At 39.0% G+C, this 27,863-nt stretch overlaps 2 protein-coding genes across 3 annotated transcripts in view; both read right to left on the bottom strand.

Moving 5' to 3' along the window:
* RICTOR (RPTOR independent companion of MTOR complex 2) overlaps positions 1-14,881 on the bottom strand; it is a 103,097-nt gene extending 88,216 nt beyond the window's left edge. For both annotated transcript variants that reach the window (XM_075739893.1, XM_075739894.1), the window contains exons 1-2: positions 14,725-14,881; positions 14,519-14,566 (exon numbers count right to left, since the gene is read on the bottom strand). In XM_075739893.1, the coding sequence (XP_075596008.1) occupies positions 14,519-14,566; positions 14,725-14,773 (97 nt within the window). In that variant the 5' untranslated portion in view covers positions 14,774-14,881. The remainder of the gene's footprint in view (positions 1-14,518; positions 14,567-14,724) is intronic.
* Positions 14,882-25,471: 10,590 nt separating this feature from the next.
* The window catches only part of FYB1 (FYN binding protein 1), a 51,041-nt gene continuing 48,649 nt past the window's right edge, over positions 25,472-27,863 (bottom strand). The window contains 1 exon segment of the mRNA XM_075739904.1: positions 25,472-27,862. Within this exon segment, the coding sequence (XP_075596019.1) occupies positions 27,799-27,862 (64 nt within the window). The 3' untranslated portion in view covers positions 25,472-27,798.

Genomic DNA, 27,863 nt, shown 5'->3' with positions numbered 1-27,863 from the left:
AGGAGGATTGAGTTAGAGAACATCTAGGCAAACTCAACACACACAAATCCATGGGCCCTAATGGGATGCACCCACAAGTGCTCAAGGAGCTGGCAGATGTTACTGCTAGGCCACTCTCCATCTTTGAAAGGTCATAGAGATCAGGGGAATTGCCTGAGGACTGGAGGAAAGCCAGTGTCACTCCAGTCTTCAAAAAGGGCAGGAAGGAGGACCCAGGAAACTACACAGGCCAGTCAGCCTCACCTCCATCCCTGGAAAGGTGATGGAACAGCTCATTCTGGGGGTCATCTCTAAGCATGTGGAGGAAAAGAAGGTTATCAGGAGTGGTCAACATGGATTCACCAAGGGGAAATCATGCCTGACCAATCTGATAGCCTTCTATGATGGCATGATCAAAGATCAGATCCAGCACTGCGTATCTTCCTGTCACAAAATCTCATGCAACAGTATTGAAGAACATGGATTAATGGAGAAATGGAAAAAAATACAGCAGAAAATCAGAGACTGATCTCACAAAAGAAGAAATACCATGGCTTTAGCATTTCATTGTCAAGCTTAACAGCTCATGCTGGTGTTGACAAGGACTTTTATGTGTTTGGTTTTTTTCAGGGCCAGTTCAGACAACTACTGCAGAGATTTCTTAGCTCTGACTAACCCTTACTCTTTAGCTCTTCAGAGGTTCTTGCTTTTCTATCTGAAAAAAATACAAAGAAGAAAAGCTACTTTTTGTAATTTTAAGGACTCCTCAGAAGTCTATTCTTTCCTGACTTACCTCATTTATTACTGAGATGCTGACTCATCTTGAGCTGGCCCATAGCAACAACGAAATATCTTCACATTCTTTCCCATGGTGCTTCTGAGGGTGGAGTTGTGTAAAATGACTGAGCTGACCTTACAGCTTTCTTCTGCCAAAAGACGTACAACCTCTCCCCTTATTTTCCTCCCCTCTACCCTGTCCCACTATATAATAGAACCTATCCTTTACACTACTCCAGCACCCATTGACTTCACATTAAACTAATTCTGCTAACTAACTCAGCAGAATACTTCCATTCTTTTGGCTATGTTAGTTGGACTCGGTAACCCAGCAGAAAACTGAGTACTAAAGTCTTCTAAAAATCCACACTGAAGTGGCTGTGCCACCGAGCCATACACAGAATGGTGGAAGCAGGATACACCCTTTCCAGATGAGACTCATGAGAAAGAAGTCACACTATCTTTTCTTTTTCACTTGCACTTTTACACTTGTCTTGATTAACGTACAAAAAGCCACTTTGTCTCAAATCTCTGTTAAAAACTTGTTGATATATACAAAAATTTAAATGCCAGCACACTTGTGTTCTGCAACAACAGCTTAGCTTGCTGATCGTTATGGTCTCATTTTCTGTGTATCTGTGTTCTTTTTCTGGATACCAAGCAGTTTGAAGTAGAAGGTATCTTTGTTCTGTGTATTACTGTTACACCCAACAATTTCTGAACCACAATTGTTTGCACTGAATAACACCCAGTACCTATAATGATAATCTTCATCATAGAGTGAAATTGATGTTTTTAAGACCCTGGCCTCAAGAATTCTGTGATTCTCTATGCCTTAAAATAACTCATTGATGCATGTGTATTACAAATCTTTAAAGTTGTGTTGTTTTTAAACTCTCATGACCTTTTAGGGCTTGACTCATTTTTTCACCCCTTCAGGACTGTGACATTGTTTTTCCCTAGTGAGAATCATGATGCATTCTGACAGTTCCCATTCTCCACACAAAGAACACCACAGAGCTCCAGCTACACAAAACAGCTAGCACTCCATCTAATGCAGGGATGAAACAGGACCAGCAGTAACTGTATCAGCACAAGTGACAACTCCATTTAGGAGCAGTTTGACCACATTCAGCACACTAGCAGCAGCATGCGAGTTCACTATTCTGTTATGCACATGTGAATAAAAAGCAAACAAAAAGAATGGCAGGCTTTAGCACACAGGTAATTCAGTAACTCTGAAGTCAGGCATAATGAGTTAAACTGGGGCATGTATATTTCACATGCATCACTTGGTAGATGCTAGGGCAGTAGCTGTACAAAATAACGAATGTACATCAAGTAAACTCTCAGGTGAGACTGCACTAGCAGCTGCTATCACACCTACTAGAATTATAGTGCCAAAAAGTGAAAGAGGAGACTAAATATGCCTAAAGACTCCTCTTAAAGAAGGAAGTTGTACTTGACTACAGTTAAGCATTTCATCATTGATTAAGAACACAAGAGAGACTTTCCTTGTAACTGAAAGAAAGAATCACAATATGATGATCCTGGTGAACTTACTATACACCTCTATATTAATTAGAGATTTTAAAGTCTAAGTGCTATGGAACTGTATGTTGCAAAGCTGCTCTTAGTGGCTTGTTAAACTACATGCTGCCAAAACAAAGAAATTGGAGTGAAACACACACCAACTAGAAACATTAATGCACTGTTCTCAATTTCCACTGAACTAGTCATAAGTTATCATTATTGCAAGCAATGAAACATTAGAAATCAGTTACTTAAGGTGTATATGTAAGCCTAGGTAACAGGTAATCAGTCTGCTAAAACACTTTTTATCAACACCTTCAATGATGAAATGAAACACCAATGAGAAGACATATCCTGCCATTATCAGCTTGCTGAAGAAAAAAAAACAGGACAATTATGTAATCTCTCATAACATGAAGTATTCTTAATTTAGATCTAATTCAAAATGTGGAAACTGCACAGAAGAAAAACAACCAGGTTCTGAGAACAATGTCAGAAGAGAAAGCTACATTAAAAAGGCAAACTGCATGACACAGGGATCACTCCTGAATTATTTATAATAAACGCATTAACTTCATTTTGCCAGATTCAAAAAAAATTAGAGCATGAACAGTATACATCCAGCCTATGATTTTCAAAAACATATTACTATGTTTAGACTGAAGGTATGTCTCAATTTATAAGGTAAAAAGATAGAAATAATTGTTTGTAGTATCAAGTTTAGATAGTTACTATTATGTTGAAAAATGTACAGAATACAAAGCTAGATAGAATTTTAACAGTGATTATTGAGGATATCTATTATTACACTTGAATCAGTTAAGTCCAAAATACTTTGCACCAGTATAGTGTGATGTGTAAGTTTTGCCAAATAATTCTCATAAATTTTAGATTAAAAACACAATATATAACAAATCTTAATAATTGAGAGCATCCCTTTGATAAATACAGATGAACAAAATCAGTGATTTCTGCAGAATATACCTAGAGACTTATTTAGTTTGATTCCTATGGCTTCCATAGTTGAACCATAGATAAAGCACTTCATGTTGAATACAACCACAGAGAAGTTCCAGTAACTCATGTTCATGAAAAAAGAAAGAAAATAAAAGCTAAGAACTCAGATTATTTTCACTCTTGCTGCTTAAGAAAGCTATGAATAAGCTAAAGTGGCTCACTAATATGGAAAAAAGCACATCTCCTCTCTTTCATGGCAGTCAGTAAAGAAAACTCTTCTTCCTCTATCAATCAGGTAGAAATTAACCTTCACATTTACAAAAATGTCTATTAACTAGAAAGCAGTGCAAAAGACAACATATCAAACGTACGATCCAGGACTCACTAAAACCTCAGATAAAAACAAAGTATTGTATCAGGATTACACTTAGGAGTCTAATCCTTCATATTTAGCTCTGTACATGTAGACTTGCATATATGTCCTTCCGTAAGAAAACAGTAAAGTTTAAATGCATACTGTGACCATATAGATTTATCTTTTGAAGATGTGCACAAAACACTAAATTAAAGGGGTTTTTTTTTTAATATTTCTAAGTATAGATAAAGGTGGAAATAAATTCTGGTGTTGGCAGTCAGCTGGAAGCTATGACAGCAGTTAAAGAATGGACCACTTCCCAAACTATTGTCTTACTATATTATTTCTAACCAAGGCACTGAGATTATATGTGTAGAAAAGCCATCCTTACATCCTCACCCTTAGAATTATGTTCCCAGTGTGTGATCTTGTATGCCAAATTTGTAGACAGTGTTACTTTACTGCTGAAACTTCTGAAAAACAGGTTTTATAGTCAAAATGTTAACAGCTTTTCTAGTATCTAAAGCTACAATATTACTACTTAAACACAGAACAAAGCTGAAGATTGGCCACATAAATTATTTTGGATTGCTATAGACAAAACACCTTTAAACTTCAAACACAGGAAGAAAAAACTGAAGGACTATTACAAGGGATAACTACAATGCTGATTTGAAAATTAATCACATAGTTTTTCATAAACAATCTATTCTTTAAACGCTTGATAGCAGTACACAAACTACCGTCCTACATTAGTTTCCTGAAAGACTAATTATAAAAAAAATACTAAAGTTAGAACTACACAAGGTACCAAGGCAGGTTTAAAAAACCCTGTTCTTTAAGTCTATTCATAGAGAACAAATGTTTGATTTAGTCCTCCATTTAAATTTATACTTAGGTCTTCAACTCTCAGGAGGACGTGATGTTAATGCTAAGAATTCTAGCAATCATTCTTGGTATACACAGTCTTTGTGTATTACATACATATTACTGCACCCCATGACAAGCATAATGCCATCTTTCTACAACAGCAGATACACAACTTTAAGTACTGCATATTAAGGTGACTAAAACCAAGCTGAGACTATAGTCTCCTAACACAATTTCTCTCTTGATGACTTCACAGTAAAACAGAAATATAAATTACTCCAGAATACACAGTTAAACTCTTGAAGAACTTGCTCTAAAAGTTTCATAGTTTAGATGTTTAAAAGAGAAAGGGCAAGAAAAAAAAAAAGACGACAAAAAGAACAGAGAGGCACAAAATGCTGGAGGCTGGGGAATGCTCCAGGGCAGTGCAACTATGTGTTTGTTTGCCCTGTTGTTCTCCTCTCCTCTGCATCAATCATCAGCTAATGTCAAAGACAGAACACACAAGGTTGGAGTGACCCAGTACATCTGTTCCTATGCTCAAAAGCCAATGAAAAGCTGGAAGATTAGCCTTTCCCGGATTCACAACACCGGTTATGTTGGTATACAAATCAAAGTGATGCTTTCCAGAACATCAACTAAGAATCTGAATGGTGAATGAGTTTATTGTAATGGTTTAGAAAATTATCTTCAATTCCTCCAACCCATTTTCTTATTTTCTGCCAGCAATTCTAGAAATAAAGTTCAGGACAGTCACAATTTTTAGTTGGTTTAACAAAAGATATACTGTAACTGCTTTACATCATGCAACTACTATTTGTTGAGCATATCAGGCAAATTCCTTTCAAAACTACTCAAAAGAATTCTGATCACGTATTTCTCTGAATACTATCAAACTGACAAGCCAGTCGGTTTCTTCTATTATCACTGATAATAGAAGAAAATTTGTGAAAGGGAGAAATATGGTCACATATAAGAATATTTTCCCAATTAATATTCTGATTATTCTCTGCATCATTTAATTTGTTCAAGAACCCAGAAACATGCTTTTACATTGTGTGTCATGTAAGAAAGCCTAGCAACACCAGCATATGCAGGATCACCTGGTTTGCCAATGAAGACATGAAGGGCAATTTGGCAAGACATGGAAAGTGCAAATAACACCCTCAAATTCAAACATTAATAAAGGTGCACAACTAGAAACTGCAAGTAATTCACAGCACTAACTGCAGCAGGAAACCTTTTAACTGTGGCAAATGTGTGATGTGATAACTACCCCACTTAAAATGCTATAACCAGAAGACTTCAGAATAGTGCACAGACTGATGATACTTGGGAACCCCAGTCCCTTGTACTAGGGACAAGACAGGTCTCATACATCTGTAGCTCTGACTGTTCAAGAATTTCACTCTTTCTCCTGAAAAGGTCATTTTCAGAGAAGGGACAGGAAGTGGCATATTTATAAGCTTCACAACAAGATCTAAGTACAATTCTTTAAACAGAAGACACCTAATTTGTTGGTCAATTTCAACATAGAAAAATCTATCCTGTTAAAGTAACAGGCTAACCTAAAAAACTGAGCTGGAAACATCACATTTACGGAAATCGCAATTTTTTTTCCATTTTTTTTTTTTATTTCACAAAAAAACTCCACTCCAAACAAGAAAATCCATCAGTAAGTCTACCCATGAGAATCATATATGGTTTGCATAAAGAAGATGAACACATTCTAAATTCTCTAGATAGGAGGTTGCTAAAGCTGAATTCTGACTTCCCTGATGCTCAGAAGGTAACAAAGGAAAAACATTAGTTATATTTAATCATTTTTTAAAAACTAATTTTCAGGAAACAGCTGTTCTTGACAGTACTCTATTTTTATGAAATAATTATTTTAAAAGATATTCGTAATTATAGTCTGTCTACACTTCAAGAAGAAACCTAATCTTTTAAGCAGCTAAAAAAACCAAAAAATCCCTGTATTGTTCACCATACATTGTTACATGAAGATATTAATGAAGCTATTCTTTGTTACTCTTTTGTAATTATATTTTTCCATAAATTAAGGCCACAATTTTTTTCTTTAAATACTTTACCTCTATGCACAAGTATCTCCTGCTAATCATTCCGTAGTCTTAAATTAAGAGCTGTAGTCCATTTCACTACAAAAAGTTTATGCAAATGGAGTACAGAAACGTACCTCTCATTTTAACTAAACAAGTGCTAACTGACAGTAGTAATTTCAAATATAGGTAACTGTCCTAGCTCATCTTTACCATTTTGCAATCCTTTTGGTTTTAAACTCACAAGGTTACTCAAAGTATCACTGATAAACAGCATGAAACTTTGTTCACTATCTACTCCTCCAATCGAAAGGAAATTCAGAGTCTTTGTGCTTTTCATTTTACATCTCAGTCAATTAAGCATATTAAATATCCACAAAATAAGTAATTTCAAAAGTAGCTTTCTGAAACATTCCAGGAGCAGCTTCCTGAATAAATGGTCAGATGTAGCCAGAACTGTAGCAATAGGTAGCACTTGGACTAAAATGAGCTTAGAGAGGTTTAGGTAGTAAAGAACAAAACTAGTAACTTTAGAAGCAAAATCTCCCCTTTTAGGAAAACTTTCATGAAGGCTCTATCACACCGACTAATTTATTAACAAACAGTGTTGATTCTAAGGTAATTGCTGTTCAGGTAGAATTTGGGAGAAAATACTTCCTCATAGTATTTAGTTACCCAAACCTACTCAGGCCACCATTGAGATGCAGCTTGCTACAGTCTGATGAATAACAGAAACAGAAGAATGAGTCCTACAGAGCTTTCAGGCATGCGCTAACACCAAAATTCAGTCACATAACTAAGAAAACACAACTGTAAGTGGGGGGTTTTGTTCTCTGGGATTGTTTTTTTTTAATTGGGTTTTGTGTTGGGTTTTTTAACTCAGTTTTCTCACACATCTTTAACCAGTGTTCCTCCTCTTCATCAGATACAAGGATCCACTCTTTACTAAATGATCTGAAGTTTTGCTAACTCCTACTTTTTTCCTGATGCATTCTAGCCAAATTTTCCATCACCAAAACAGATGGTTGGCAAATGAAAAAATAATTTCTGCAGTATACATGAATATATAAATACTACAGATTTTTAAACTAAAGCAAAATACATTTTATAGTGACAGTGAAAGTTACAAGCGGTCCACTTAGTTTGTCAAATAACAGCCAGTACTTGTGTTGCAGCGTGATAGCACCTTCCCTTCTGTATCAGAACTCCTCGTAAGAGTGTTGCTCAGTGTGCACCTGCACTATGATATAAGCATCTGCCTACCTGCATGCAGTTAAAAACACTTCCAACGAAAAGCAAATCCCTTTTTATCTATGCTGTAGTTATCAAAGCAACAAGTCACATGCTTATGTCTTAGTTGTAAGAAGCTAGCTGGTTTTAATGTAGATAACTGATGTCATTAAAAAAGTCTCAGGCAAGAGTCTCAATTAGTATGAAAGATAAAAAGCTTATCCAATCTTTCAGTACAATCCCCCAAACTAGTCAGCCATCATTTCAACATCAATTCTCAAGCCAGCCTGTAACTGTCTTGAACATCATTCTTTTCTGCAGTGTTTGGGTTTGTATGGATATAAACAGTTGGAAAACAACATCTTTTCACTATTAACTATTTCACTTCTTCTCACTTGAAAGAGAAAAATTCTACCCAATATCAAGTATCTCTTCTATGTTATTAGGGTAAAACTTCTGAGATTGCTAGGTAACTGGTAAAGTATGCATGAAGATCACGAGATTGGGAAAGTAAGTGATGTATTTCTTTCTGGGAAGGCTATCGTTGACACAGCTTCCTTATTTACTGTAATTATGATGAGGGTGTGTTTCTTTACATGCCATCTACACTGGATAGGCTCTGACAAAAAAAAATCCTGAAATTAAGCATTGCATTAATCTCAAAGGGGGATGGGATGGAGGGAAGAGAAGGAAAGAAAAAATCTTAAGAACATTTATGACAAATACTAAAAAATTCCTATCAAGAAGAGAAACTAGAGATTTTGGTACTTCAACAGTTTTTAAGATTCAAATGAAGGGCAGGGGGAAGGAAGCAGAATACTATAATATTGTGGAAACAGAGCATTGCTTAAACACCTAAGAAGCTATTTATACTGATCCAAATCACAGAACAATCTCTTTTGTCAAATAGAAATAGAAACCAGAAGATATTAGAACAGTAATTTTATTCTCTGCCCTTCATAAAAAAATGCTGACATTTGTTGACCAATCTGAACCACAGCAGCAAAAATATGAAAAACCCACCCACAAAAACAAATTTAGAGATGCGGCACACAAAAACTTTAAAAGACAGATATGAACACAGATCTTAAGACATTATAGTGCCTAGCTCCTACAGATACCTTGATGCTAGCTAAGCAAGTCATAAGGTTTTAAAGTTGCCTTTTGTTAAGATTAAAATTAAAAATGTTGTTCATTAAAAATGTTGTTCCTGTTTTCAAGAAATTAAAAGTGAAAACATTGTAAGCACATACCATTTTAGTAGTTCTGAGAAGTCTTACGATTATAAAACCAGTAATACCTTAGGAAGCAAAGGCACGCAAGTATTATTAATCTAACCAGGCCAGTGCACTATACAATTCCAAAATAATGGTCAACTAAAGCACAAATGCAGACAGGAAAGCAAAGCGTATGTCTTATTTTTGGAGTGCATATTCTCAGCATCTCTAACTTTCTTTCTTTTGAAACCTACCAAAAGGTTACATGTTGCCCAAAAAGTCAGCAGGCCGCCATCACTTATCACTTCCCTTTTGGTCTCCCTGTATAAAAAAAAAAAAACCCCAAATACAAGAATAACACAGTAGAAAATTTCTCAGACAGCAAGACAAGTAAGATCTCTTTCCAGTTGTTTTTCAAGTTGCCCCTTTATATCTCAGAAGAACTGAAAAAATGTTACTAATTACCTTCTTGCTCCTACTACTGCTTCTGTTACAGATTCCCAAACTAGGAAGCAAAAAAACAGCCATTGTTCTGTGATCTGCTCCAATGCAAGCATCCTGCTATAGTCACTTACCACAATGATGGCATACTGCAAAGCAAGTGTGAAAGGTACCCACACATTTTATTTATTTAGGTGTGTTTGAAATACTGTTTCTACCATATGGTAGAGCCTCGCTTCTCTGTATTTTCAATCCAGACCACATATTGAAAGAGTATGCAAAGAAGAACTTAAAAAAGCTTTTCATAACAGTCCCGCTGTTTGTGTGGAAGAAGTGCCTTTGAGCCGCCAACAAAGTATACACCAGCTACCATCTCTGCACCAGTTTCCTACTGCCTTGCTGCAAGCACTCCAAAAGGGGTTTTTTTCCCCTCCCCCACTATTTGAGCTCTCAGTACCAGACAGGTGCGCAGCGTCCCTCCCTGCTTCTTCCATACTGATGAAGGAAGCTGGAAATGGTGTGGTCATCAAATCTCAAGCTGAATTTGGAAACAAAATTCATCCAGCCTTCTTTGACTATCCCACAAATAACCCTTAAAAATGCCTGACATTTTTGTGGGCTGTAAACTGCAAATAGCATCCTAAGATGTTTGCCCTGCATGCAATGCATTACGATTTGCCATGTGGGCACATGGAATCAAATACAACATGGTTTAAAGTGATGCAAGCACAGTTAAGTAATACAGTTCAGATCTCGTTAAGTTAAATGGAACTTCTGTATCTTATTTTTACCTACATGATAGAAAGAAATGATGGACAATGGAGCCAAAAAAGGACAAGGATTTTTTTTTTTTCAGATAACACCAGCCAATTTTGTGAAACTCTCAGGGAGAAAAAAAAAAGCCAGTTCTCAGCTACTTTATTCATATCTGTCTTGTGTTGTAGCTAGGAGACTCAACATGTACAAAATAGAGAGAATTGGATGTACAAGAAAAGCTACTAAATCAAAGTAGCATCTCATAATGCATGTTTATGAATAACAGATGAAAGTACTGATGTTGGATAGGTACGTTTCAGTTACAGAGTACAGTATGAGAAAGTGAAGACTGTTACCCTCAAAAAGGAGGAAATGAAGACACACAAACATGAACAGCACTTGATCATCAGCAGTTGGCACCCTTCTATTTCTCCAAAGCTTCTGCAAATAAACAAGTCTGAAAAGTTCCTAATAGCCATTGCAGGCTTAGAGCTACAGGAATCCAAGAAAACGGGGTCCCCTGAAGGAAAGGCATTTAAAGGACCCTGACTACAGATAAGGTACTGTGAGACACAGCTCAACTAGGCAAGTTCTAAACTACTCAGGCCTTCACAACTCAATGGCAACAGCTGAAACTCCAACAAAGGAAAAGGTACGGGTCACCCAACGGAACGCAGAGATTCAGTTACAGAGGTAAGCAAAGAACTTAGCAGCTAACAAAGTGTGGATTACACAAGCTTTTTACAGTGCCCAGAGCTCTGGGAGGTATATAGGCTTCTGTAATTCAGCTGGGAATAACTGTAAAACAGCCAGAAACAAAGATGAATTATGCTAAAAGCATATACAACTTGTATTGTTGTTACATACACAATCATTGACTCAATGCAAGAATTCCTACCAAAAGCACTAACCTGGTAGGTAGCTCTAACTGTCCTTTCCATTCTTATGAAGTTATGTGCTTGATTTCAGTAGCCTAATTAAACCAATCTGCCTCTTCCCATTGCTAATTCCTTCCACATCACTGCAACGGGAGCTGCACTGATGGCAAGTCTGTCCTCCTTTTCCGCTCTATTCTGAGCAGGTAATGTAACACAAGGCCAAAACCCAAGTACACCGAATCCCAATTATTAACTGCAATTTTGTAATCAACAGAAGACACAACATATGATCTTAAGTAGACAAAAACAATGAGTCCAACCTGTATCTGCACAGTTTTTTTTCTTACTACACCAACATTATGCCCAACTATATTTGGACTAGGGACAATTTTTCCAGAGTTGATCATCCTTTCAGGCAAACTAATTTTTCTTAAGAAAATTATTGCCCCAAAAGAAGACTTATCAAAATCCTCTTAAAAGATGGGGTACAGCCAGGGCTAAGTGGCCCAGAAGTTAAAAAAACCCCAAACAACAACAAAAACCCACCCAGAAACAGCAAACCAGACTTTACATTATCATCTTTAACCAGGCTAACGGAGGGTTCACATACACATCACATAAAATGCCTTTCATAAACATTATTATATATCATTTTTAAAAAGATGGAGCACCAAGAAGCTCCAAAGAGTAAAACCCTACTATACCAGTCACAGCAAGAGAGACTCACATAAGAGAACAACATGGTGGGTTCTGGAAAAACATGGGCAACCCTCAAACTACAGTAGAAAACAGCAAACAAAAAAAAGCATGCAGAGAAAGGTAGATCAGCTCTACAAGCAGCAAAGCACTCCCCAAGCCTTACTGTGCAAAAAGCAAGAAAGAAGTAGGACCCAAAGCAGCACCCAGGGCTGGCATCCTCTTGCATCTATCATTAGTTCTGAAATACTTAATAACAGCACTGGCCTCTTGCATGGAAAGAGCGTAGTTAATATACAGTCCACAGGTATGGACTAGTGAAGGACTGACTTGTATGCTAAGTCATGTTCATCAAGCCACCACTAATAAGAACCTGTTTGAAACAAGGCAATACCAACGTAATTTCACATGTTTGTAATAAAGAGGCCACAGTAACTAGAAACATATGGCTGAGGCACTGTTTATGGCGATTTGCTACTTTGGCCAAATCAGATACTTCACATTAATCAACACAAAGTTCAGTTGTCTAGGGAAACAAAAAACATTAGAATATTCTTCTAAATTGCTGAAAATGTAAGCCCTGTGGAACACTGTGTGATTTGCTTACAGTGAATCAAAACAGTGTATTACTAGTACAGAACTATGGTAACAATTTAAAATATTTAAACTAATTGCTTATACAACTATTATAACAGCTGGAAAGACAAACATTCATTGTGTTCAGTGTGAAAATCAAGTTATCATCAAGTAACTCATCAAGTTGAGTTAATGTCTTGCTGAGGCTTTAAAAGTTTTTACTTTTCTCTTTAAAACGAAATAAATGCCTACCGTGGATAGCTATACAATTTCTGATCAGTCAGCTGTAGTTTCCCTGACAAAAACCCAAAACTCTCACCCTTCTAATAAAGGGTTCACAATGAAGTTTAAAGCAGCGTCTTATTCAACTGCAATCACTACAACAATTATTTATTTATTTTTAAACAGAGGCTACATACAGTCACAGTGCAAAATATAATTTTTTTTAATACAATGAAAAAAGATATTTTTCATCTTACCCAAGAGCCTCTTTTCTAATACAATATGCATACAGTAGTTATACTGCTATTACTAAAGGTCTCAAAGAATCAGTAAGTGGCTGAAAACACCTCACGGCAAAAACCAGTATCATAATGATAGTCACCTATCAAATTCTGAGTAAAAAATTTCAAACACACCACATTTAAAAACTACCACTCCAGAATTTAAATTTCGTGTACCATTCTTTCATATCGAAACACTTCAGCATGCCACACTACGTAACAAAGTTACTAAACCCATTCATTAAAATCCTGATTCTGTAAGTTTCATAAACAGATACCACTGCTTACACTAATAATTGTGTCATGCATTTGAACTCTTAAGGCCTTTGTCCCACATTTTGCTGATGAAAGTTTCACTTGTTTTAATTTTAAAGACACTGTCTCACTAAAATAATCGTGTCCATTTGGAGATAGGGTGCAAAGAGACACAAGAGCCTATTTCTTTAAACAGAAAATATCTCAGCACTTTTCCCAGGAACTCAAATACACTTATAAATATGATATGTATACACAGAGATATCGCTCAGCCCATGGTAAAACTGCCTAATAAAAAAATTCTAAACAGATCATAGGGAGGAAAAAAAGAATTAGACATTGAATTGTTGATATAGCCTCTTACTAAGCTGAAAACTGTACTAATGCTGTGAATATTTGTATTTCCTTTACATTTCACAGTCCACTTTTATGTCATTGATTCTGTCACTTCCCTCCCTACTTCCTCATAAAATGGATCTACTCAATATAGCAGCAGTCCTGGATGTCCTGAAGCAGAACAGTTATACATTATTCTTTATTCCCTCCCCCAGACCAAGATCCTCTGCCCCAGGGAAGATCATCGCTTCTAGTGGGCCAGGTTTTCTTTCTGCATTTTATGTGGTTCTTTGGGAGAATCTAACCCTCACCTTAGCCCTCAGCAAGGCAAGGTGCTATGCATTTGGGTAGGGAATGAGTTCCTACTTGTCTGGGGCAAAACTAGTTAGTAGGTAGTACATGTTATTGTTGCTTCCTTCCTCTCACTCTTCCCCCCTCCATACATCTGAGAGCAGCGGAGGATGTTTAGAGCATTTTAACCAGTGGAGATGAGTGCCTCCTGGTCTTACCGCAAGAGGCTCACAGCAAGCACCGCGGCCAGGCGGCCTAGGACAGGCAAGGATATATGACCAGGGATGGAGACAGGACCAGCCGCCACTGCCGAGGTGCTCCCCAGAGGCGCACGGCCCGACTCGCCGGGTGCAGCGACGGCCTGAGGGAGCTCCGGCGGCGAGACCGACGGGCGCGGCACAGGCAGCCCCACTGTGGGACGGACGCTGTAAACACCCCCGTCCGCAAGCAACGACCTCCTCCGAAAGCAATTCCAGAAGCGGCTGAGGAGCCTCTGCCGACGCGCTGGGGCTTCCCTTGCCAGTGCCCAGGGAGGCCAGCCCTGTGGCCCCGGCACGGCGGTGCCCGAGCTGCCCCGCAGACGGCGGGGCTGAGGCTTACACCTATGGGCAGCTCCGCTCACCACAGGACGCCGGGCAGCCCACCGACACCGGCATCCTGCTGCCTCCTCGCCTTCCCCCCCACCGAGCCCCCGCTGCCGTCCCGGAGCACCAGGCCGCTCGCCGCCGCCGGCTTCCCCCGCCCTCCGCCGCGGCCGCGCAGCGAGGGGCAGGCGGCGACCCCCGCCCCGCCAGCCCCCAGACCGTACCTCGGCTGAGATCGAGGGGGACGTTCTCCTCGCCACTGTCGTTCCGACCTACGGGGACAGGGGAAGAGAAGCGCGTTAGGCTGGCGGGGAAGAAGGAGCCCGAGGAGAAAGGGAGGGAGAGAACGGAGGGGGCGGCTGGGCACCGGCGTGGAGCGAGAGCCAGCGGGGGAACAGCCTGCCGCTGCGGCCTGCCCGGGGCTCCTTACCTCGGACGCGGTACTGCCTCAACGAGCGGGCGCGGAGACTCACCGCCATGTTTACGGCCCCGCAGTCACAACACCGGAAACCTCGCCCGCTCTCGCGAGGAGAAAGCCGCGGAGCCGCCGCCACGACCGGCACCCCCTCCTCTCCTCTTCGTCTATCCGCGTCGCCGCGCCGCTGGCGGGAGGGGCGCGGGGGTGGCTGAGGCGGAGCTGAGGGAGACTGAGCGGCTGTTGCTTGGCCGCGGTTTCTCTCCTGCGTCGGACTGGTGCCCGGTGGCTCTGAGGGGGCGGCTTAAGTAGAGGGCGGGTGAGGGCTGGAGCTCCTCAGCCTCCCCGGGGCGGTGACGGAGGGCTCCGCTTGGCTGGGCGCACGCCTGGGTCCCGCTTCCACAGCGGCTCGGGTTTTTGACACCTGGGCACCCACCCCGCCGCCCCAAGCCGCTGTGACTGAAGGAGCACTGGTCTCCTCTAGAGGAGCGCGGTTCTAGGGGCCCCGTTCGCTGCGGGCTTCTCAGGCAGGTGAGCGCCGAGAGGTCCAAGCTGAGGGGAGAAAAGAAGGGTGGCGAGAACGGAGTGCCATCTGAGGGACAGAAAACGTGGCGAAATGCCTCCTTTTCCTGCAGAGCCTGCTTTGCTGCGAAGTGGCTTCCTACATAGCTGCTCTGTCACCACATCTGAAGGTTTTCGTCTGTGAAGCGATTCCCCCCCCCCCCCCCCTTCTTTTGGTTTTGTTTTTATGAGGTTTTACCGCTTAGTTTTCCTTTTTTAAGCTGCACTTGCCTTGTGGTGAGATGGTAATTCACGCGGATACGGCATGACCATTGGCTTTGTACACCGGATGTTTTCTGCACTCTGCTTTTTAATGTGAAGTAATTAAAAACGGGAAAAAATATTTTTTCGTTGCTTTCTTGATTTACTCGCAGTGTGTTTCACTGCAGTCTCAAGTGTTGATGTGATTCGTACCTTAATATTTGTTAAGCTTAAAAATAAGTGTGTATATATATGTATATATAAACCCTTGAAGTCCCACTACAAGAAATAGTATACATATATATATATATATACACACTTGCTCTTGTCCTTTTCAGGCAAAAGTTTAAATAAGCAGAGAACACATCGTACCCTGACACTTCAGAAAGCTGTAGCCAAGGCAAGTGCTTACACCCAGATTTCTCAAATTCTCAGGAACAAAACCAGTAAGTAATAATCAAATTGAAGTGTAGAAGTAGCCAGCCGTATAAAAATAACTTCACAAGCTTAGGTAATTGTTTTCCTGTTTTGTAGTCAATCATTTTCAACTCTTGATTTTTTCCTCTTGAGGTCTTTCAGTTCAGATCTTGCATTACTCATAAAGATCTGATTTTATTAAGTATTCATGAACATTAAGTTTCATCTCAAAAATTGTAAATTAGTTTTATACTGATTGGTGCACTTCTAAAACATTAATGCTGATTTAGGAGATTAAAAGTAATTATTTGTAAAGCCAGAATAGAAAAACTTTCTGGCATATCAGTTCATGACACACATAAGAATCTTGTTTTAATAGGATTATGTCAAGTATATTTAATTTAAAATACCATTTTCACAAGCTTTCCTATTTTGATTTTTGCTTAGTAAATATGAGGTTAATGTTCTTGAAGAACCCCAGGTTCTCAAAAGGTCTAAACAATAAAAGTTCATCCATCCATGATGACCAAAGCATATCAAACTTCCTTGAATAGATTCATCAATATGCTTTAGGGCTGCCCTTTAAAATGTCATGTCCAGGGAACCCTTGATTTCCTGAAAATGCCAAATTAACTGCTGCTTGTGGTAGTAATATTGTATCCTGTTTACTACAAATTCTGCTGGGACTAATTAATTTCACATAAGCTTTGAAGCAGCACTAAGCATTGGCCCGCTGTTAAACTTCTGGATTGGATTTGAACTTGTAATCTGCATTTAAAATGCTTTGGACCGTCATGCCAAATGCCGATGCCGTACAGCACATACTTCTTCCTTTACAGATACAAAGTCAGACACGATGTGTTTTGAAAGAACCAGATTGTCGTCTTCTTCCAACAACAGAGAGTAAGAAATGAGTAATGTTTAAACTCCAGAGTACTCTTTTGCGGATTCTTTCCTGCAGACACCCTTTAATAATCAAAATATTTCACTTAATTAACTGGGCTCCAGTTTTCTCTCTCTCTCTTCTTTTTTTTTCTTTTTCCCCCTAGTTATATTTGAATTATGCAGACAAAATTGAGGTTGTCTCTGATAATGACGCACAAAGGGCGATTGGACTAGATGATCTCTGGACATCCCTTCCAACCCCTACCATTCTGGGATTCTGTAAAGTAATCCCATAATGTCAGTTGTAAGTGGTAACCCAGAAGGCTATGTTGAAGGTAGTTTGAGGTATAATTAGTATTTGTCACACATGGGGGGAAAAAAGGAAAAAAAAAGAATAGATTTTTAAGGTTTTTGTTACGGTGAAATCAATAATAGCAAGTATGCCTTAGCCTTAACTACCATGTAGATACATGGGAGCTCCCCACAAAAAAAAACCTCCAAAAACAACAACAACAAAAAAGCAAAAAACCACCCATGCTGCAAAGTGAGTCTGGCCCTTAAAATGTCATGATCATCACTGGTATAAGAAGTCCTAACCCTGTGAGAGTCAAGGACATTTTGGTATTTATTTTTGTAGCTTTTTCCATGTTCTGTTCTCCCATTAAATGTGGTGGTGATGGGGAAATCACAAAAGTTTAATACAAAAATTATAAAGGTTCCTTACCTATCAAATTTTCTACACATTTTCATCAGCCACTGTTGCTTCTGAGTATGCAGGATGGGAGAAGCGTGGAGGGGGGAAAAAAAAGAAAAAAAGCTTTTTTGTCCATTTGGGGGGGGGGGGGGAATTAATACCAAAGAGAAAATTAACTTATTCACTGGTCTGATGGCTTTTCTGTGTCACAAATTACAGTTGATCCAGCATAAGGCAGCCTTTGTCTTTCAGTGTCTAAATCACTATAAATAAAATCACTATAAATCAAATTAAAGAAAAGATGTTTTAATGGCCAAATGGGGAATCAGACCAGTTCAATTTTACTTCTTAGTTTATAATTTTATGTGCATATAACTTCTCTGTTTAGATAAGTAAATCTCTTAAAGCCAGGGATACAGTGTGAAAGCAGAGTTTCCTGTGAGCTGCTGGCGTACTTCCTTTCCCACCTGCAAAGCACAGCATATGAAAACATAACAACAAACCTCCAGTGTCATCTGGAGGTTTGCAGAGGCAGATTAATCTTGAAACTGTGTTAAAATATTTCTACATGTTCAGTGGTGGATAGCGGCTTCTAAAGCTAGAGCCACATTTTTGTGTGTACATGCAATAGACTCATGAAGAAAATGCTGTTTTCCTTCCTTTTCCCATCAGAATATGATGCATCCCATTTGATCCCCCCCACATGCGGGATTTTGCAAGTGACAGTGTTTTTATGTGCCAAATAGGGTTTTGCAATATGGTGTGGAGAACTGTCATGGTTTAACACCAGCTAGCAACTACGCACCACACAACTGCTCGCTCACTCCCCTGCCCCAGCAGTGAGAAAACTTGTGGGTTGAGATAAGAACAGTTTAATAATAGTAGTAAAAATAATAATGAGAACATCAATAATCCTAATAATCATAATAGAAAATAACAAAAAGAGAAATAAAACCCAAGAAAAATAAGTGATGCCAATGAAAAACAATTGCTCACCACCTATCAAACGATGTCCAGCCAGTCCCCGAGCAGCAATCACCACCCCCTGGCCAACTCCTCCTAGCTTTATATGCTCGGCATGACATCATATGGTATGGAATATCCCTGGGGTCAGCTGTCCTGGCTGTGTCCCCTCCCAACTCCTTGTGCACTCCCAGCCTACCCACTGGTGGGGTGGTGTGAGGAGCAGAAAAGGCCTTGGCTCTGTGTAAGCACTGCTCAGCAGTAATGAAAACATCTCTGTGTTAGCAACGTTGTTCTCAGCACAGATCCAAAACACAGCCCCATACCAGCTACTGTGAAGAAAATTAACTCTGTCCAAGCCAAAACCAGCACAAGGATACTACTATGTGAATTGTAAGTCTTCAAGATTTAAAATCTAGTATGAAGATGAAAGAGAAGAGCTTTCCACTTGTTTGAGGTCAAATGAAGAAATACGGGTATGAGGGACAAGTTAGGGGCAGAGCCTTAACTGGCTTAAGTTTAAACTCTGTGGAAATGAGTAAGGATGTGCAATTTCCACCAGCTGCAGCTTGCCTTTTATATACACGTAAAAGGAGAAAAACATAAACTTGAATCAAGCTATGCAGATAATAAGCTAACCTATTGAATTCAACAAAGCTACAATGATTTGTAGTTGTTAAGCATTTTATCTTAACCAAATGTGTCTGTAACACTCTTCCTTAATTTGCAACATCATAAAATTGACTTTAAATAGATGGTAAATCCTGAATGATAGTGGGAAAAACAGGAAGAGGAGAAAATTAAGCAAATGAGATAAAAAGGTATCTCTGCTATCTCTGTATTGTTAGCAAGAATTTTTGTAATCACTCTATTTGTTTAATCTTTGTTTTCACATGAAGCCAATCAAACTGCTTAGGAGATGATGAGACATCAATTTTATTTTCTGCAGCCAAGAAATATTGGCTGTGGAGGTATAAAAAAGGAAGGTATAAAGAAACCATCACTGCTGAAGAAAGTATCTCAGAAGTTGATCAGAGGCCAAATACAATAGATGAACTAGTCTGCACCAAAGATGATTGAACCAATATTTGGACAACCAGATATTGGTTTGTCCATTTGATATTGCAAGAATCACTTGACCTGTTTTTTCTTATGTAAAAAATCTCAGACTGTAAAAATATCTGGCTCACCAGCAGCTCAGCATCAGGTCAAGAACAGGTGTTGGTGGGTATTTGGTTTAGAAGTTCTACAGTTTGAGACAATGAAATCCAGCTCATCAGCACATTTTTAGCAGCTGGACAAATTTACAATATCAAATTAAGTTATTGGCAGCTCTGTACTACCAGCAGTCACTCTGAAGTAACAGACAGGTACTAGAGCAGACCTGCACAATGCCTGGCCAGTGGGCAGCCGTGCACTGATGTTCTCAGACCTCCGAGTGCTACGGAGTGGGTGTAAAGCAGTAAGAGCCGGCACACTGCATCTCCACCCAGGGATGCAGAGCAATCTGTCTGAGGATGCAGCTGCAGCTCAGGGCTTATGTGCCTGTTGTGCAACGGAAGGCGCTACGATCTGCTAGGGAGAGGGTTGTGCTGCAAGATTAAAAAGGCTGAGTCTTCAGGGGATGTGGGAAAGGAGTGGGAAAAGGTGACCTTACTGGCTGCAGATTAATCTACATATATCAAAGTCCTTTAATGAGTCGTTCTTGAGATTTGTGTTCTGTGTCTCTATAATACAGCAACGACCAGAAATAGGAAAAGTCCTTCCTCATGCGTGTAAAATCAGCTGCCTCCTGGAGCAGTGTCTCTTTGCCCTGGACCCTGCCAGAGGATCTGGTGAATGTGAATGTGGCCAGAGCTTGGTTGAAAACCTAGCAGAATTTGGGATATCAGGAAAGACAGACATCTGGAAACACAAATGCAATGTGATAGCCTGGATATCACATTTTACACACATCTGCTCTCTTGGGAATCCAGCTGGCTTCTAGGGTCGCTTGGGGAGGACACTGGTGGCATAGAGATCCTGTAAATACGTGCTGGGCCATCTTTGGACAGATTTACACTGGTCCTGAGCCAAAACTGTCCAGTTTGGCCAATGTGACAGCAAAGACTATCAAGGTCTGGTGCCCAGGGACGTTCATTCCCTGGCAGTTTTAAGTGACTAGTATGGATGCAGCTATAGTGCCTAGGCTTCATTTATTTATAGGCAAGGCATGAGTTGCCAAACACTCAGACTGGGACAATGCAGAGAATAAGTCAAGCAAAGAGGACCCTAGTGTGTAACCACTAGGTTTAGGTGGACGCTGAATAATTTTTGTTGAATTTTTGACCCATGTGTTAGTTTTCTGATTTGCCCCCTTTTGCTCTCATGTTCACCAAGTAGCTTGGAGAAAAAGCAAGGGGCAATTTGCAATTTGCTCCCCAGGGCAGCTGTTTCCACTGGATTTGCTTTTTGCGGTGTGATTGCTCTCCTGGCTGATGTGGTATATTCCTGGTATATTCCTATGCTAGCCTTTTCAAATACGAGCCAGTAGGTGTATTCCTACATAGATTGTTATGGAAAAGGAGTTCTATGGATAATATTTTAAGTATCTCATGCAGCTTGCAAAAGCAACATGATTTTCCTAAAGAAAAAACAATTCCTAACAAAATTTTCGGCTCAATAAATATTTTTTTTCTGGAATTGTTCTGATTTTGGCAAACAGCGTAATCTAGGCTAATTCATGAATCTGGTACCCTTAAATCCAGCTAGAAATAAATACTATTAATACAAATCTGAATTGATTGCAACTAGGTAAAATGTTAGTATTTCTTCCATATCTGGTAATGGAAGACATTAAAAAAATGAACATATAGCGCCTAGCAGAAAATTATGCAAGAGTAGCAGTAAGTAGTATATTAAAGCAACATCAACCAGCTGCAAAATAACAGAATGTCAACTGATGCAACAAGTCTTCATGATTAACTGGTCAGGTTGCTAACTAGATTGTTAATTAGTGCAACCTCACATTTAGGCACCCATTCATCTAAGATTTTTCACAGAATGCTGCACTTCATAATCCTATTGAAGCTGTGAAAAGCAACAGGTGCTGGGTTTGGGTATGGTTGGCATATTAATTAGATCTGAGGAAAAAAACTTTTAAGAAACCACAGCTGTTAATTGTTTCAGTCCAAATAAACCCCAGTTATAGGGCTGAAGCTGTGTGTAAGGGTAATATATCATCATCTGATTCAAAATCCATATGACAGCAGAAACTAATTTTTGTACGTCTTCATGGTCTTTTTTTCCGAAACTGAAGAAGCCTATTAGCATTTTCTTTGGGCACTGGCTGACAAAGGCTGGGTAACATTTTAATAGCAATGCTGTTAGACATTATGGTATCCATACTGAAATATTTGGATATCCGAGATGCTCAGCAGTCAGTGGGTATCATTAGAACAGGCTTCAGCCTCTTACATGGCCGGCAGCAAGTAGGTTGCTGTGAATATAGGAGCAAAAAAAGGGATGGGATAGAAAAGATATCTTTATTTTTTAGTTTAATTTAAACTGGCAGTAGTAAGATTTACTTATATATAGCATCCCAACTTAAGTACTGAAAAAACCTCCCCCGAGGGCAGAAGGAGGTATGTATGGCCTGATTTAAAATGCTATGGGATAAACAGTGTAGAACGCAAAATACAAGAATTGTACGTCTTCTCAGTGGTTGGTGAGTCATAAAACCTCTGCTGGTGTCACCCACAGAGTTAGGAATCTTCCACAAAAAATGAGCATTTAAACAGAGCAGCTTTTAAAAATGGGATAAAAATGAAAGTGCCAGGGGCAGGAATGTAGAAGTAGGGGAGGAGTTTAAAAAGAAAGAGAAAGGAATAAGGATGCAGAAAAGCAAAGGACAGAACACCATGGTCAGAGGATCAAGGAAAAAAGGAGTAATTATAGGGAACAGGAAGTAATCAAGAAAGCAAGTTGAAGAGTACAGAGAATGTCTCAGGTGGTGAAAGGAGGCAATGACAACAGAAAAATAAGGATGTCTTTGGATCAATACAGAAGAAGAAACTGGGCTTACCTGTGTGAGCTGGAAGGTGTGTGACAGCATCGTCCAGGGCAGGAGAAGAGGAAAGAAGCTGAGTTGCAGGAGAAGGGAAGGGAGCCTGGCAGACTGTCCCTTCTGTCAGCAAGAAAACAGGACGTGAGCCCAGGAGTCTGTATCTGTGTTTTGTATACATTTTCCACCTGAAGTGCACCCACACACGAAGGAGCAGGCAGCCTTTCCTGCTAAGCGCTCAAAAATCAGGAATCAGGCCAGAAAAAGAATTAAAGGGCAGAAAAAAAAGCCAGTGCTTGATTTTTCTTTTCTTTGTCTGTCTCATGATGCTTGGGCTGTAGGATTTGGCGATATTACTGAAATAATGCAAATTGTATAATGATTCTTAAAACCCCTGGTATCCATCTAATTCACATTTCATTCACATTCATGTTGACATTTTGCATACTTCCTTTCTGCCTAACAGTGAACATTTTAAGTTTAAGCAGTATTTATGTGTCTGTGTGCTAAGAAAGAAAATAGACATACAGTTTCCTGTATTCTTTTTGACAAGGCCCACAATATAAAAAGCCTCGAGCAAGAAACACTATATATTTGATAACAGCTTAATCCTCTCTCTCAAAGTGCTTTGGAAGGAGGCAAACAGATATAATTTAACAAATTCTACATATGTTCAGGAGCCAGCTAGCTAGAATGAAACACAAAGAAAAGAAAGGCTTTGTGAGATGATTGTAATTTTGCTCCACCCAGGCGAAGAAGGGGACCTGAGGCTAGCACGCTGCTGCTCTGCACGAGGCCAGGACCTGTTGCGGTGGCGTTTGGCGTTTAGTACCATGGCTAACCTGAGTGGCACAGAAGGATCTTCTTGCTGGCTTGGATGCTGGGAACTGTTTAGGACAACCCTTCAGCTGCACTACTACCTTGTTTCTTACCCAGGCTAAGTAGTTGAGGTGGAGGGCTTGGAGGGCTGCGCTGTTATCCTGGGTGAATGGCTTCTAATACGTTAATTCTTTCAGAACTGGTTTGGGTGTCTCAGCCTGGCATATCCACAGACCATATACACGTAAAGGTTTAATTCTGGCAAAAGGCATAGACCTGGCTTGAAACCAGGCCAACAAACTTGCTGGCAACACTGGAGTTGGGAGACAGCGAATGAGGTAAGTGGAGATAATAATTGAGACCATTCAATTCTAGAATTTGTCCCCAGTTTTTATAAAGTTTCAGAACATAATCTAAACTATTATTTAAATTTTAATCAGTATCCCTTATCTGCCCCCTTTTTATTACTGTAAACATGGTGTATTTAAAATACGCATTTTGGATGCTAATACTTTTTAAACACAAGGTGTTTTCTCTCTTCTCTTTGTGTTTAACCACAAGTTGAGGCAAAGAAGAGAAAATAGTGAGACTCCTAATCTAGGGAAGTGCTAAAAATGTAATTAATTTAAATTCAGTAGTTTGGTTTTGTGTCCAGGATTAAGGATGTGTACCACAAATTGCCCTCTGTTTGTGTCTTCCTTTCATACATTAAAAATAGGGATAAAATATTTTCCTGTCTCACAAGATAAATCCATTACTATTCATGGGAATCTGATGTATCTTTATGATGAATGCTGTGAGAAAATAATGATTCTGGGTGCAGCATATGCCTGGGAAGATTTGCACTAAATAAAGGAGTGGCCAGAAACTGAAGGGCTGAACAACTGCCTCTTCTGTTAACTCTCATCCAGACCAAGCACTAAATGAGGCGTGGACCCTGGGGGAAAAAATACTGAGCCTTCGTGTAATTATAGACCGGGCACACAGTTCAAGACGCATCCACACAAGGAGTCAGAACTGAGGCTGTGCAAATACAAACTCGTTTCTTACACCTCCTAGCATTTGAGTGCTTCACTCTGTAGTGAAGCTATATGTGAAAGCCTCTCCATGTAGGATGGTCTGGGGCTGCTATGCAGAAGTCATAAGGGTATCCTTTTACGGGTCCATTAGTTTCCTCAGAAGTTCATGTCTTATTTGACATAAACTAAACACACACACACACACACATGCTTACACCTGTATCTGTCACGAAGTAATGTAGTGGTAAGGGGTAATCTAATTCACACAGTGAATCTAGGTTCCTCCACTGAATTACCTTCCCCTTACTAAAGCACTGATCTTCGCAGTTGAGGTGGATTATGCAAACAAGATCGCACATAGAGGAGGGTTTTGTTACCACCATGGGAGGAGTAGCCAAGGGATCTGCAATTATGTGGATCGAGAATATAAACCTCTTACACAGGAATGCACAGGAGATCAGCTGCATTCCTGCAGCCCAGAGCCTGCGGTAACAGCAGAGAAATGCTCTAAAGTTCTTGAACTAGAGAAGTCTTTTTTGCCCTCCCAGTTTTTGTTTTGCTTAGCCTGTTTACGGGGATAGCATAGAGGTACAACACAGATGGAAACCAGCTCTGTTTACCTTAACTGGGTTGTTCATGCTGAAGTCTAATTTTTATGTCAATATTTTGATGTTTTCACTGCTGAATGTTTTAGCAGGCACAGCCAAATACTCCAGGATTATAGACTGAGTTTGGAGAGGGAAAAATATCAAGAGAGAGAACAGCTTTCCTTTTCTTTCTTTATGATTTTTAAAAGATGATAGAATAAATTACAGGTGAGAAACCCTGAAAACACAGTCTTTATTACACTGCCTAAGTGTAGATTTTCCTGTCTAGAAGATTTTCTGCTTACATTTCATCTTCTGGATACTAAGTACTGACAAACAAATGCCATATTGTAGTTGTGCTGCCTTTGCAACAATAGTGAAGTTAATTTTCACTCCGTTAGCTGCTCAGTGATAATTTTCAGAAGTTATTTTTCAGCTACTATTGTTCTACTTTGGCAGAAGATGGTGTACCCACATTTCTTGTCAGAAAGCACACTTTTATTCAGAAGAAAGAAAAAATTGCATCCAGTGAATGACATTGATAAAATAATGAAAAGAAAAACCACAATACCAGTAATTTTTCAGTGTGTAATACCTTATAAATACATTTCAACACCCTGTAACAATCACATTATATTTGATCTGTGCAAACAATGCACAGATTTCTAGCTTAATGTATCTTATGATTATTTCCTTTGATGATTTAATGTATCATAAAACCTATACAGTCAGTATAATCAGTAAGGAAACACAGTACCTACAACGCATCAAGGCTAAGAACATGGAAAAGCTATTAAAAATATATGACCGAAAAATCTCAGAGAGAATAAAATTCACTTCTTTTTCAGGGGGACAAAAGAGGTTTGTGTTCTACTGAAATCCTTTAATACAAGATAAACTGTATTCAAAAGGAAAATTCCTTTGTTTGTCTTACTGCAAACCATGAAATTCTACTACCGGTTAAAACTAAAACAAGACTGGGCATATATGTTAGAATTTAACACAAACTCTTTTTGAGATAATTGTGTAAAGCTTGAAACTATTTATCCTATTGTGAGCTGACAAGTGATTGTGTGCTTCAAAACTATTTGTCCTACTGTTAACTGATAAGTGGTTGTGTATTTCTAAATGTCTGCGTTCCCTCTCAGTTCTTTGGCATATCACTAATTTGATGCAAATACCCTCTTGAATGCCACTGAAAAATAAACTGCCAAAGAGCCAGACACATTCATTGTACTTTACAAGGTCTTAAGTTTGGGTGCTGGTGCTTACACATAAAATTGGTATTTGTATCCCCGGATGCTGGTTGAATAGCAAATATAGAACAGGAAACTCAAGTTTGCATATAGCTTTTTCAGTGTATTATCAGTGATTTTAAATACAGTATAAAATAGCTTATAGGCTATTATCTCTACAGTTAATTTTATGTTTGATATCCCCATAGCATTATACCTCCTTAGAGATTTACTGTATTTTGAACCATCAATAAAAGGCACTTTTATAAGATAAAATCTCAGCTCTGCTGAAGGTAAGACTAAAACTCATTGACTTCAACAGAGCCAAAAGTTTTTTATGTTTGTAAGCTAAACTTGCTAGTTTGCTACATTGCATTGGCTTGCACCGTGTACCTTACTTCCCTTGAGGACTATAGGAGACTTGATTGTCAAGAGGAGTTGCTTGCACTGATCCAGCCAGATTGGTTGTTACAGGTTTTTGATTATCTTGCACTACAGCAAAAGCATTCCACAGTACAAATACATACTCCATTTTTTGCACATGTGCACCTTCTTTATTGTGAGTTCACTGTCAATGTCTTTTGATTTCTGGTGCGTTGTGATATATAAGTGCAAAATTATTATTATGATTCATCCATTCATTTTACTTTGATTTGCTACTTGCTCATGCAGATAACAGCATCACCAATGATGTTTAGGAATAAATGTTGTTTCTACAATGGATAAGCATGGAAATGTTTAATTTCTATACTCTGATTTAGCCAAGTCTAGTGTAAAATATAGTACTTAGAAGAAAAATATATTATCAAAATCGTATGATAAATATACATATGTATTTAATGTATTTAATCTATTTGCAACCATTTTATTCTAAGTTTATATGTCCATTTTAATGCCTAAATTACTATAGTGACAACAGCAACATATCTTCAAACTAAACAGAAATTAAATCTTAACCTAAATGTTTTGAATATATTTTGAGCAACACGATACTATAAAGTAGACTCTTCTATGGTTTATATCTCAGAGTGCTCCATGTAACACATATAACATTGTTACTATTTTAATATTAATACTAGTTAAAAAGCATTTAAAAAATAGTCAAATAAATTTTAGAAGACAATATTCTATCATTAGTACAATGTAGAAAAAGAAACTTCCTCAGTAATGGTACATGGCTGTACATGTCAGTGTAGCTAACACTATTGCAGTTGGAATGGCAGGTCAGCAATTGTCTTCTCTGATGCCCACTTTTGATTTCCTGTTTTCACAACAGGATGTTATCCCCAAAGGAAGCTTTTCTTTTCAGGATGCTATCCTCCCCAGATTGGCAGTTGCTGGTGTTCAGTAGACCAGAGCCAGAGTAAAATCTGTTCCAAGGGTTTGTTGTCCCCTGTATAGACCTAACTGGCCCCTCTGGGTATAGCTAATTGAAGAACTGTTTTTTACATGAACTGTCACAAATGTAAAAAGGAAATGGAAAATTACAACCTTAACTTTAGCTCATACTCCCTGAATTTTAATTGTTCAGATAAATGGCAACATGAAAGTCATACAAAGCAAGGGATGACAAAACCCTGAAATCCTAAAAAGGCTAATTGTATGTTTAGAAGAGTGTAACCAATTAATTTGCAATCAGCTTTAGTGACTTTTCTTGCTTTCACAGTTAGGAAATCCAAAATAGATTTTGATCTTCAATGAAGCTCTTACTTGTGTAGAATTCTGCATCAG

Source organism: Balearica regulorum, chromosome Z (assembly GCF_011004875.1).
Source record: "Balearica regulorum gibbericeps isolate bBalReg1 chromosome Z, bBalReg1.pri, whole genome shotgun sequence".
In the NCBI taxonomy this organism is placed as follows: domain Eukaryota; kingdom Metazoa; phylum Chordata; class Aves; order Gruiformes; family Gruidae; genus Balearica; species Balearica regulorum.
This window is presented reverse-complemented; position numbering and strand designations above follow the sequence as displayed.